Below are 12,566 nucleotides of genomic sequence, written 5' to 3'. Positions count from 1 at the left end.
GTGGCTGGCTTGGAGAGGCACACGTTTAATTAGCCCCTGTTCCCTCCCCTCATGGAGGACCACAGAGGGCTGGAATCAGGACCAAGAAGAAAGAATCTCCAGTCAAGAATATAGGAGAATTTCCCGACAGTCAAGGCCCAAGGAACGGCTGTAATGGAAGTAGTGAGTTTCACTCTCACAGGCTAGCAAAATACAGGGGCAGGATTCCCAGGAAACCCCTGGACGAGGTGTCGGTCACCTCCCAATGGCCCGACTGCAATTCTATCATTCTGTAAGGGTGCCTGAATCGTAGCCCGGGAGGAGGAAGTCTGGCCAGTAGCTGAGAGCAGCTGTATGTAGAGAATGCTGGAAGCCTCTACACTTGCTGGGGTTGCTCCCTAGGGCGGGCATTTTGCACACATACCCATTTCTTGCTGGTTGGCTGCCCGCTCTGAAGCTGCGGGTAGAGCAGAGTCTGCAGAGGCGGCTGGGATGAGGCCGGGGTGTGCATTTCTCCCCTGGGGCTGTGTCCTAGCCTGGTGCTCCCACCCCGGAAGGAAGCAGGGGAACATCAAGGTGGGGGAGGGGAGTATCTCATCACCGCTAGTGTTTAGAATTGCTGAACGACCGTCAGGCAGTTTTGTGATTGCTTTTACCTTCTCTACGGACAGTGCACCTCCTTATTGCCTACACCCAGGGTAGGCTCCCCCGTGCACCCCACTGGCCAGGCCACTGGTGGGAAGTGCCAATTTCCCATCTGGGAATTGCCGCCTGCTCCATGCTTCTGCAGTCAAGCTCAAGTGGGAGGAGGGCAGGCTGAATCGTATTCATGACCAGGCCCATGGGTGGCTGCTCTTGGGGGCGGGGCACGTGGAAGCAGACTGCGGTCCAGGAATGGGGAATGAGGATGTGAGTATTCTAGTGCCTTCCCATCACATACGTGCCCCACACCCTCCAGTACCTTGGGCCCTACCTCCCTGGGTTCTTTCACCCTGGGTCCTCTCTTTCTTATCTGCTGCCCCTCCACTTCCTGCTCTCTGTCTCCTCCCATTCCGGCTTTCCAAGCAGGTGCCTGGACACGATTTCTCCATAGTGATCCTCACCTGCTCGGTCACTCACCTGTCCTCAGCCACCCTTTACCTGTCCCTACTGCCTCCTGCCCCTGTGCCCTTGAATTGCAGGCAAGGCTCCCTAGATACCAAGCCCACTGCCACCACCTTCCCCACACCGGCCCTTCTGCTTGCCCAGGTTCTGGTCCCAGTGCGCTACAGCTCATTCCCAGGAAGCTCGGGGACAGGGTGGGGACAATGCGCACACTCAGATGAAGAAAGGGCTTCTCAAGATTACTTCCAAATGGTGGCAAGAACATGGAATGAGGGAGGAAGATGAGAAGAGCTCGGCTTTGGGGTTGGCAGCCCCGAGTCCACGACAGTCCCCCAGCCGTATCCCTGGGGGAACCCGCTTCATTCACCTCGTTGAGGCTGGGTTTCTTCACATGCCAAACCAAGATCACAGAAGTACTCCACAGGATTGCCATCCACATCAAATGAAACAGAGGTTTTGAGAATATAGCGAAACGTCTTTAGTACGACAGGAAGATCAGCCATGGCTGTGATCAGACGCCCCTGAAGCCAGTCTCTGAAACATGGACCCCATTAGCACTGGCCTCCCTACCTGCTTCCAGCTTCCTTCTTCTGCCACAGCAGCCACTTAAAATTTGTGGAACTAACACTTTGGGGTTTTGACTTTCCATCAAGGTCCTCGATACGCAGCAATCTGACGTTTGGCTGGAGCACAGTGGGATCACGTGCCCCAGCCTGGTGTTTGTGGGATGGGGGGACACGAGCAATGAGTGAGCTCAGCTGACTGCCAACACCCGCCTCCCCACCCTACAGTGAGCGCATCGAGGGGCTGCAGGGGCCGGGCCCTGGAACTGTTAGCACACGTGTGACTCTGGCCTCAGGACGTCTTAACAGTATGCTCCAAAAGTCTACTGTGCTCCCCTCGTTTCCTCTCCAGCATCTCAAAATACGGTCTGCTCCAGTTCCCAAAAAGGAAAACCCTCTCATCTTGCAAAACTAGAGACGGAGATCTGGTTTACTAGATATAACCTACAAATTTTGTGCCAGCCCTCCTCCAAAAATACGCATACGTTTTGGCTGTGGTCTCTTCCTTTCCATGTATTCAAATAAGACATATGTCCCTCCTCATTTGCAAAGCGAATCACTCCAAACTTTGCCTTAGTTCCATCCCTCGCCCCCCCCCCCCCCGCCGGACCCCTGCAACCTGTTTCTGCCTCTGTGCTTCCCATGCCCAGGATCTTGTTTCTCTCTCCATCTTTGTCCCCCCGTCGGCATGCACAGGCCCCCCACCTCGGAAAGCAGTCATCGGACCCTGGTTCTTCTCCACCTTCTTTCTGGTCTTCTGGCATTCTTCCACCCTGAGGTTCTGTCTCTTCGGTGTCTTCCTGACACTGCTTCCTCAGCTGGCCCCATGGTTCACGTGATGCTGAGGACTCCCCTCCATCCCGCCAGCCCTAGCTTGCTCCTGGCTCCTGTGCCAACTTCCAAGCCTGTCTGACCCTCTGCCAGGGAGTGCTGGACACCAGCAGATGCGTTTCATCTCCTACCCGGTCCTTGCCTTCCACAGCCTGCCACAGCCTGTCTCCTCTCCTCCACCTGTTAAACCATCCCTCCTCCTCCTCCTCCTTTTCCTGTGGCTGCTGCTTTAGCCTAAAATCACCACGCATCTCAATTCTGCAAACGTGAGCCATGGGAGGAAAATGACCTCTTCATCTACCCCTGGGCTGTGCTTTGTTCTGTCCTCCCTCAGGTGGTAGCTTATTAGTCATCCTAACAACCCTGCTCCTGGTCACGGATGTCCTTATTTTATGATGCAGAAGCGGTTCTGACCTGACACCTGCCAGCGGGTTCCTGGGGACTGAAGCACATCTCCCCACTCCTGAACTCCGCTCTCACCCTGCCTCCACCTGCCCTCAGCACTCAGCAGCAGCCGTCGGCCAACGCAGGTGTGGTGGGTGCAAAGACGCTGGCTTCAAGGCTTTTATCGGCCAACAGGAGAGGCTCACCTATGACCAGCCACCACACTGCATTTCCTCCACTCACTCATCCAATCGTGACAAATGCCCGTCTTTGCGCCCCTTTGGTCCGGCTGATGCTGCCCGTAGTGTCTGAGGCCCAGGATGCACTAACGGCTTCTCTGCTCTGGAATCTTGAGTGTTACAACTGGGGTGAAGGGAGACACGGGGCCTGACCTGCACTGCGGTACTGCCCCCAGAGTCGGGCAGCCTGGGGGGTGCAGATTGGTGTGATGTTTCACAGGTGTATTGTGTGGGATATTTAGCACCCAGGACATGGAGTCGCCCTGTCCTTGTCTACACCACTGACATCAGGATAACCGTCCACACAGATACGTGCTGACACCTGGGAAAGTCTCAGAACCCAGAGGCCCCACGCAGCGGGGACTCGTGCGTCAGAAGTGCTGTGGACAGAGGCGTGGGGCAGCGGGCCCTCCAGGCACCGCCTAGACCCTATACTTTCCACGTCTGCGGCTCCTGCTCCTGCAGAGTCATCACTTTCTTAAGTGGGGAGGCCGAGCAAAGAGATGCTGTAGGGAATCTGTAGGGGTTCTCGCTGAGTCAGCGCCGGCACCATCTCCACGGTGATGAATGTCACGCAGGCCCTAATATACTCTGAATTCCAGGGAGGGAGACGTGTCATTATTCCACCCTCATGAGGGGGGGATGGGGAGGGGACGGCGCTGGTATCTTATTTTCTTTAGGCATCAGACTCATGCTTGACGGAAAGCTGCCCTCCCCACCCTCCATTCTCACCTCTTTTCTTCTGTCTCATCAACCCACTTACCAGGTCTTACCAGGTCCCCATGGCACCCCTGCCCTCCCCCAGACCCACCTCTGCCTGACAAGCCCATGACTGGCTGGATGGGAAAGGGGACGCTTTCTCCCCAGACAACAAACCACAGCCATCCAAACACCACTGCTCAGCCAGACCCATCAAGGCTCCAATTTCATTTCATAGTCGGGTTTCTAAACACAGGTGGAGGGCGCTTTAGACACAGGCTCCGCCGACTTCAATGATCCTGTTTTACATGGAGCTGCACATATCGTATACAGACACGCATTGTACACACAGCAGGAGGACCCGTTCTGCCTTTGGCCAAGGGGAACCTACTCAGGATAAGGGGAGTGGAGTGAGCTGTGGTGGGCACTTACCTGGCTACTGTTCTCCACAAGTCCACGCATACAAATGTGGCCATAGAGACCTGGCTCCTTTTAATGATCTTTAAGTTCTCAGGACCTTCTGGGCCTGGAAACTCTGTTATTAGTTTTTAATGAATGCATGGACTTGAGTAGAGATCATTTTCTGGTCTACAAAACCACACCTCATACCATCTAGGGCCATCTCGCTGCATCCAGGCCCCTAGCTTCTGAACAGGCACTAGCCACAGGCCCACCATGGTCACCCAGAGCCATAAGCCTGCAAATGCCAAGGTGGCACCCTTATCTTTCCATAATCCCTATGAAAACAAGCCATGTGTGTTGTCTCTGCTGGGCCCAGGGTAGACGTGGGGAAGTCCAGGGGCAGTGGGAAAGGATGGTCCTGGGGGACTTCATCGGGGCATGGAGCTTCGGCCCAACGGCCCAGAGAAGGAACTGAGCTGTGACCTGCTTTAGTTTAGTTCCCTGTCTGTGGGGAGAGAACTTTTCATCAGATGTGGATGCTCTTCTCAGATGAGGCCATCTCTGTCACCTTGAGCCATCCAGCACGAAGAGGGAGAGGCAGAAAGAGAAGGTTCCAGGGAGAAACTAGTCCAGCAGGTCAGATACATGCTCCTTTAGCAGGTGCTGTCCACCCCCCACCCCTGAGTCTGAAGGGGTAGCAGGGGCATTAGCTTTATCTACTTACAGCAAGCTGCCCTGGGGCAGGGGAGGGTAATCGTCACTTTTGCTGCCATAACAAAGGCCACACAAACCTGGTGTGTGGGTTTGGCTGGGCCCCCTGCTGAGGGCCTCCCAAGGCCCAAATCCAGGTGTGCGAACATCACGTTCCATGCTGGGGGCTCTGGAGAAGACTCTACTCGCCAGCTCCCAGTCCCTTGGTTTGGAACACGGGTAGCCAGCACTTTCCAGTGTTCTAGGCCTCTAGGACTAGAGGTTGGAGGCATATTCTTGCCTCGTCCCGGGTTTAGCGGCAGGCAGGCAGCAGGCACAGGTGAATGAACGCAAATACAGAGAGGGCCCAGGCCTCGTAGAGAGGAGAACTGGGTGTGGAGGGGCCCAGAGTGAGTGGGGTGGGCGGGAGAGCGGGCAGGGAAGGTGTGCTAGTCCTGGGTGAGGCCGCCCTGGAGCTGTGTTGTGCAGTGGAGTCCACACTCGGTGGAGGAGGGAGGCCAGGTGGTTGCAGAGGGCCGGGCATGTTGGGGCTGTGCCTCCGGACTGATGGCTGGAGAGGTGGGCACACACCAGGAGGGACTCAGCTGAGGGGTGTGGGCCTCGTCCTTAGGACAAGAAGCACCCACGGTGGCCGCCACGCCTGGGAAGTGGGAGAGACCTGCATTTCAGTGCTCTCTGGCCCAGTGGGAGGCTGGCTTTGAGGGGAACAGAATAGTCCTGGGGCTGGAGAGAGGGGTGGATGTGAACGATGATGCTTCGGGTGCGGATCCCGGGACTTGGTGAGCTGGGCTGCGGGGAGGCCCCCCGCCACACCCTGGAGCCAGAATTCCTTCCCTCAGCACCATCCCTGAAGCTTAGAGAGCTCCCCGACCCCACTAAACCCCCGATCGTCATCCCCATCCTGATGGGCTCTTCCAAGTGCCCACTCGGGTGCCTACCTATGTTCGCATGCAGAGTTGGGGTGCCCCATGTGACATACGCACCGTTGGAGAAGCCCTGCATCCTCTGGCATATAAAATGCTTAAAAAAAATTAAAAAAAAAATCCAGAAATGGCTTTCAAAGTGCTGAGAGCCGGCTATAACATAACGGGATGCTGGGATGGGAGAAAGCGGTGTTTCCTGGGATAGCTGTCTGTAGTGCTTTTTTGTGGATTGTAAAATTAAAAAAAAAAAAATTTGTGTTGGATCAGAAAATGCCTCTCCCACACCGCTGCAGAAGCTCCTCCCTACTTCCCCAGTGGAATCAGCACTTGTTAATGTCCCACGACCGGAAGCAGCTAGCTGAGATTGCCACTTAATGTGGGCAGATGTGTGTCAACATTGCTATAAACAGAAGGTACTGGAAGGTTGGGCCGGAATGTGCCATCATTAAAAATAACGTGCTGCCTGAATCCCAAAGCGACTGCCACGTGGAGGAAGGCTCACACTCACTTTGTAGGGTTCAAGGGGGCAGAACAAGTCCCAACAGACAGAGGCTAGAGGGAGATGGGTTACCACCAAGGAGAATTTTCTAACAGTTTAACACAAAAATTCACAACAAGAGCATGTGCCGAACTGTGAAGCAGTGAATGTGTTGTCATAAACAGCACCTGAGCAGAGATAGGATGTCTGTCAAAAGCGCTATAGAAAGGATTCGTTTGATTGTAGCAGGAAAGGCCGGAGCACATGAGAGGATCATGAGAGACACCTTGAGCAGCACGATGTCCTGGGCTCTGGGCTGCCCAGAAAGACAGAAATCTCATCCCCATTGGGATCGACAAGGGTCTACCAGGTTCTGAGCTCTTCTGTGCAGGCACAGCTGATCTCAAACCCATATCCGATTTATTTCCCCAGGCTGTTCCAGGGGACGGGTGCCAGGAAGGGGAGGCAGTTTGGTTCGTGGGATTGGGGTTTTCTGCTCGTTTGTTGAGCTTCCAATCTGGCCCCTGATGGCAAGAGATGTATACTTTTGATGGGTTTCTCTACACTGCCCAGTTTGGGAGAACAGATGCTGTGGGTCAGGCCAGCAGCCATAAATTCCTGGAAAATAACTCTTAGTGACTGAGGAAGAAAGCCATAAAACACTCTGGAGGCAGGGACAGGAAAAAACACTGGCAGAGGACAATGCATGAGATTACTGCTAAATGCCCAGACGAGCCCCATGGGTCATTCTCAGGCCACGTCACTGCTCCGTGAGCCTGTGCCCAACGCCCCGGTGACACTCTGGCCTCTTCCTCTCTTTCTCCAGTGTCTTCCTCAACAAGTAGTTACCAAAGCCACCTTCAAGGTGGCCACTACCATAAGCACTAGAGACAGCTGGGAACAGAACAAAATCGAATCCCAGCCCATATTCTGGTCACTTCCTGGATCTTGGAAACCAACACAACACCTGCTGGCATTGTGTGCAGATGGCTCTGGGAGTTTTACAGACCCGACTCTGTGGAGTTTCACAATAACCGCAAGGAGCACCTTGGTGTCGCACTTCTACTACGTGAGGCAGCTCCGGGCTCACTCAGTGCTACGAGCTACACGAGCAGGTCCCGGACTGCTCTTTCTCCCGTAGCTGCAGAATGCAGGCCCACACCACTGCAGCCAGACACACTTGCACAGTTTTGCACCCCTTCCACCCACACCCCTTTCTCTCTCACTAAAAGACAAGGGCCAGATGCTCCTGGGCTTCTGTGGCGACGACCCCAGACCCTCTTCATTACCCTGGTGCTGAGTGCTGTGTGCACAGAGCAGCCAACAGATGTTACCCAAGTCACGGGGTCACTGTCAGCCCTCTCCATCCCCGGGCCCCTTCCAAGACCCCCAGTTCAGAGCTCCCAGCTCAAGCCTCCGGCTTGATATTCCTCCTTAGTCTTCCTGGCTTTTGCATTTCAACTTGCCCCTAACGGTCTTCCCCGGGAAGGCTTTCCTGGTGCTCAGCGTCCGTGTGGCCCCACAGAGAAATGCCTTGTTACCTCCACCCTCCCGGCAACCACTCCTCCGGTGCCCCCACTGGCCTTGCTCCCAAGGAGTGACTTACTGGCCCCTCCCAGGCCCTCACCCCAGGTACACGTGGTTCCAGGACACAGAGATGCCACCCGGCCCCAGGACGCAGAGACAGTGACTCACCGAAGTTCTCTCCACCCCAGATGTCCATGTCTGTATCATATTTCCCCAGGTATTCGAACCAGGATTTGTCCATCACGAAGAGCCCTCCAGCGATGATCGGAGTCCTATGCATTTGGAAGGAAGGGAGGGAGTTACGAGAGAGAGACTGCCGTCACATTCATCTGCCCTGGCAGTGCAGAGCTCAATACAATTTTCTCCCCATTTCTCTTCCTCTTCACAGGGCCAATGCATTATTACCTAAAACAAGAACATGCTCTGGAGTTTTTTCTTTTGATTTTAAATCTCCCGGCCTCACAGACAGGCTAATTTACTCATCAGCATGCCTTCCGTTGGGGGAGCTGGGATTTGCTCAGAACACTGCTGCTCTGAGGGCCTGGGGATCCTTCACTGGCCTCTCCCACAGGCCCTGCCCAGCGTGGCTCTCTTGGGGGGTTCCATTACTGGGAACCCGGGCAGCGGGCCACTGACCAGGCAGGGAAGGAAGACTGAGGCAGCACCTGTTAACAGCACATCCTAGGGCACCTGGTTGGCTCCGTCAGTTAAGTGTCTGACTCTGGCTCAGGTCATGATCTCCCAGTTTGTGAGTTCGAGCCCCGCGTCGGGTTCTGTGCTGACAGCTCAGAGCCTGGCACCTGCTTTGGATTCTGTGTCTTCCTCCTTTTCTCCCCCCGCTCTCCCACCGCTTGCACTCTGTTTCTCAAAAATAAATAAATATTTTTTAAAAATTGCACATCCATTTTTTGAGATTGTGTTCTCCTTTTCTTCCCTCTTTACCCCTCTATCATGGGTTATGTCACCTATGTTGGGGTCCTAACCCCCAGTACCTCAGAATGCGACCTTGTTTAAGGAGCGAGTCTCTATAGAAGTTAAAATGAGGACATTACGGTGAACCCCAAACCCATGTGACTAGTGTCCTTAAAAAAAGGAAACACAGAGCCAGAGAGACAGACGTGCCTAGAGAGCACATAATGTGAAGAGACACAGAGAGGAGAGCCCCATGAAAGCCAAGGAGAGAGGCCAGCATTGGCCTCAGAAGGAATCGACCCTGTCGACACTTTGATTTTTGACTTCAAGCCTCCAGACCTGCAAGACAATACATTTCTGTCGATAAGCCACTCTGTGTGTGGTACTTTGCTGCAGGAACCCCAACAAACTAATACACCCTCATCTTTGTTTTTTCCCGTGGGATCCCACCCCACCTTCCCCTGCCTCTGGTGCCTGAGAGAGATGCCAGAGAAGCCACTTGGAAAGGAAAAGGTTGCAGAGGAAGGCAGACAAGGATAGCAGAGTCCAACCAAATAATCCAGCAAGTTTAGGGACGTGTGTCTATAAGGATCGGTGGCTGGGAGAGGTGGGCAAGCCCTCAGGGACCTGGCCCCTCATCCAGCGTGTCCAGAGGGTGAAGGCAGTTTTCACCCACGTCAGTTAGTTGATGGAAAGCAGGTCCAGAAACCAGGTCTCCCAAAGCCATGCCCCCCTGCTATTTCCTGCAAACTGACCTAATGCTGGGAAACACTCATTCTGGGAGCAGGGATATTCCCACAAGAAAAGAGCCCACCCTCAGAAGGCCACCACTGGGACAGAGAAGGGTAACACCAGGAGGTGGCTGCACCACCGCCCCCTTTGTCCTTGATGTGGTCCACCACCATATCACGTGCTGCCACTGTTGGGTAGCTGAGAAGCTGATGTGTGCTGCATGGAGCTCTCAGTGTGGGAAGATGGTTCTACTCTCCCTTTAGAAATAAAGGGCAGGGGGTGCTGGGGTGGCTCAGTTGGTGAAGCGTCCGACTCTCGATCTCCACTCAGGTCACGATCTGATGGTTCAGGGGATCGAGCCCCTCATTAGCCTCTGCACTGACAGTGTGGAGCCTGCTTGGGATGGTCTCTCTCCCTCTCTCTCTGCCCCTCCCCAGCTCACATGTGTACTCTCTCTCAAAATAAATAAATAAATAAACATTGAAGGAAGGAAGGAAGGAAGGAAGGAAGGAAGGAAGGAAGGAAAAAGAAAAGAAAGAAAGAAAGAAAGAAAGAAAGAAAGAAAGAAAGAAAGAAAAGAAAGAAAGAAGAAAGAAGAAAGAAAGAAAGAAAGAAAGAAAGAAAGAAAGAAAGAAAGGGAAAGAAAGAAAAGGCATTAGCCAGCATGCCATCTGGCTCCAATCTCCCTCTTGGCATCACTCCAGATTATGACAGCTGGAGGAGGAGGGAGGAGAGGCCAGCAGGTAGGTGAGACAGAGGTCCCTGGTAGAGCTCTCCTGAACACACACGTCTCTCTGGAGTGTCCCCATTTGGCTCTTCATAGCTCCTTGGTTCACAATCTGAGTTATGTTCTTAAGTTAATTCAGTGCAAGTGAGCAAACGTTTACTCTATGGCAGGTCCAGAGATACGGAGATGCCCATGAAGAATGTGGGGCATCCCTAAGTTACCGGCCAGAGAAACTGCATCCTAGTGGTCTTGTCTGTATTTCTCCAAGCACTTTTATCCTCCTGACACCCCACCTGAAGCAGACAGCTGTCAGCTTGGAGATTCCCCAACAGGTCTGGGACACGTGCACCAGCCTTAGGTAGGAACATCCACACCATACGTTCTCAGTGCTCAGGACACAGGCTCCCCGCTGGGTGAACACCATGCTCTGTTCTACCCCTGGCCCCATGACAGGTCCTGGGCCCCAGGCGGCCATCCTGCCACCATGTGCAGTGAATCGTAGCAAGGGCCTGAGGAGAGAACGCCCGCAAAAGAGCCTGGAGTTGATGCCACCATCTCATTCTCAGACAGGACACAGCAGATGTGTGTTTGTTTGTTTGTATATATTTTATTTTCAGGGAGAGAAAGAGTGCATGCACGCAAGTTGGGGAGGGGCAGAGAGTGAGGGAGACAAAGAATCAAAGCGGGTTCTGCACTGACAGCACAGAGCCCGATGCGGGGCTAGAACTCATGAACTGTGAGATCGTGACCTGAGCCAGAGTCAGATGTCTAGCTGATTGAGCTACCCAGGCGCCCCAGACGTGTTTGTTAACAAGCAGCAGTGGCCAGGCCTTGAGATCAGCCTCTGCTTACAGCACTGCTGACCTGACCTTTCCTGGGCTGAATCCTGCCTGGTACCTCAGCTCTGGCCCTAAGGAACCATCTTTTCCCCAGTCAGAGGCTCAAACAGGACCATCTGGTCCCAACTTCCCAACGTTTCGCGGGAAGTGTAAGTACGAGGCGCATGTGTGGGAAGGGTGACACCGGGCAGCTCCTCAGCACAGGCTTTACCAGGCCCCTGTCCCCTCAGGAGACGTCTCCTTGAAGACAGAAACTCCTGACGTAAGGGGAGAGGGGGGCTGGCCTGGCAAGGGTTCTCCTGGTCTCTGCCCAGTCCTGAGTGTCCAATGTGAAATGCCTCCTACACTCTGCGGCAGCGGGAAGGACCGAGTGGTGACAGATCTGCCCAGCCACCCCTGCCCTGACTTACCTGATGGGCTCGGTGGGGTCCAGGCGCCGAGCCTTCTGCTCTGGGGAGAGCTGCTCCCACTGGAAGTGGAGGCTCCAGTCAAACCCTGGAACACAGCACTGAGTCACTTGATTTGGTCTCTCACGTGCCCCCGCAGAGCCTGCGCAATGCGTCCCTTTTCTGGAAGCTCATGAACGCATCCGGGGAAGCTGGTCCCAGGCTGGTCAGCAAGAAGGCCGCCAGATGTCCCTCCCACAGCTTCTCTTTCTCTACCTCCTACTGCCTCTCTGAGCCTTCTCTGCTGGGCAGTGAGAGGATAAAGGGCAGACGATAGAGTCACTTGTGACAGAGTCTAAGGGGGACAGGATGGGTAGTTACAGGCGTGGCCCTTGGCCAGGAGCATTGGGGAGGTGCCAGCAGGTTTTTGTAAGGGGCTGAGCTACCTCAAATCAGTTTTGGGGAACCAGCACTAGGCCCTGAGCAGAACCTTGGTGGGCGTCAGAGAGAGCGTGGCGACCAGTGCTGAGGTGACAGAACAAGTCAGGCCCTGCCTAGCTGGGGGGTCCTTGCCTCCCTCCTGTTCTCAGGTCCCAGAGCAAGCCCATATCAGAGCCAGGGCTCTGGGGGCTGGAGGCATCATCCTACATACTCCCCTGGCTGTTCCATTCGTGGCCTCAGTGGTAAGGCCACAATGGAGCCACCAGCATTATAGGACTCAGGGCTGGACGCTCCAGACAAAACCACCAGCAGACGCTTCCCCCACTTTCCCCCTTGAATGCAACAACCAGGAGGAGCAGCGAGTCCTTGCTGGGGAGGGGTGCTGGCCCTACTCACCGCCCCTGAGCTCCGCGGCGGACTCGATGTAGTTGAAGTTGTCCAAGCTGATGATGTCAATCACGGGGCACACCACCCGCGTGTAGTCCTGGAAGACAGCAGACTCCGGGCTCAGCCTGTGGTGCCAAGGAGCCGGGCTGGGAATCAGTGAGCTTGGCAGAGCCTCACCCTGGTAACGCCAGGCTGGTTTTGTGGCCTTGACTAAGCACTGCCAGCTCTGGATCTTAATTTTCTCATCTAGAAAATGGGGTACCGCGACCTCTCTGTTTCCATTGCCTAAAACGCCAGGAGCC

The 12,566-nt window shown here is 54.6% G+C and overlaps 1 protein-coding gene across 2 annotated transcripts in view; it reads right to left on the bottom strand.

Moving 5' to 3' along the window:
- The window catches only part of GALNT14 (polypeptide N-acetylgalactosaminyltransferase 14), a 205,173-nt gene that overhangs the window by 19,314 nt on the left and 173,293 nt on the right, over positions 1–12,566 (bottom strand). For both annotated transcript variants that reach the window (XM_049652350.1, XM_049652348.1), the window contains exons 7-9: positions 12,274–12,361; positions 11,461–11,545; positions 8,009–8,112 (exon numbers count right to left, since the gene is read on the bottom strand). In XM_049652350.1, coding sequence (XP_049508307.1) covers positions 8,009–8,112; positions 11,461–11,545; positions 12,274–12,361 — 277 coding nt within the window. The remainder of the gene's footprint in view (positions 1–8,008; positions 8,113–11,460; positions 11,546–12,273; positions 12,362–12,566) is intronic.

Source organism: Panthera uncia (assembly GCF_023721935.1).
Source record: "Panthera uncia isolate 11264 chromosome A3 unlocalized genomic scaffold, Puncia_PCG_1.0 HiC_scaffold_12, whole genome shotgun sequence".
Lineage (NCBI taxonomy): Eukaryota > Metazoa > Chordata > Mammalia > Carnivora > Felidae > Panthera > Panthera uncia.
The sequence above is the reverse complement of the archived record's forward strand: the minus strand, read 5'-3'. Positions and strand labels throughout refer to the sequence as shown.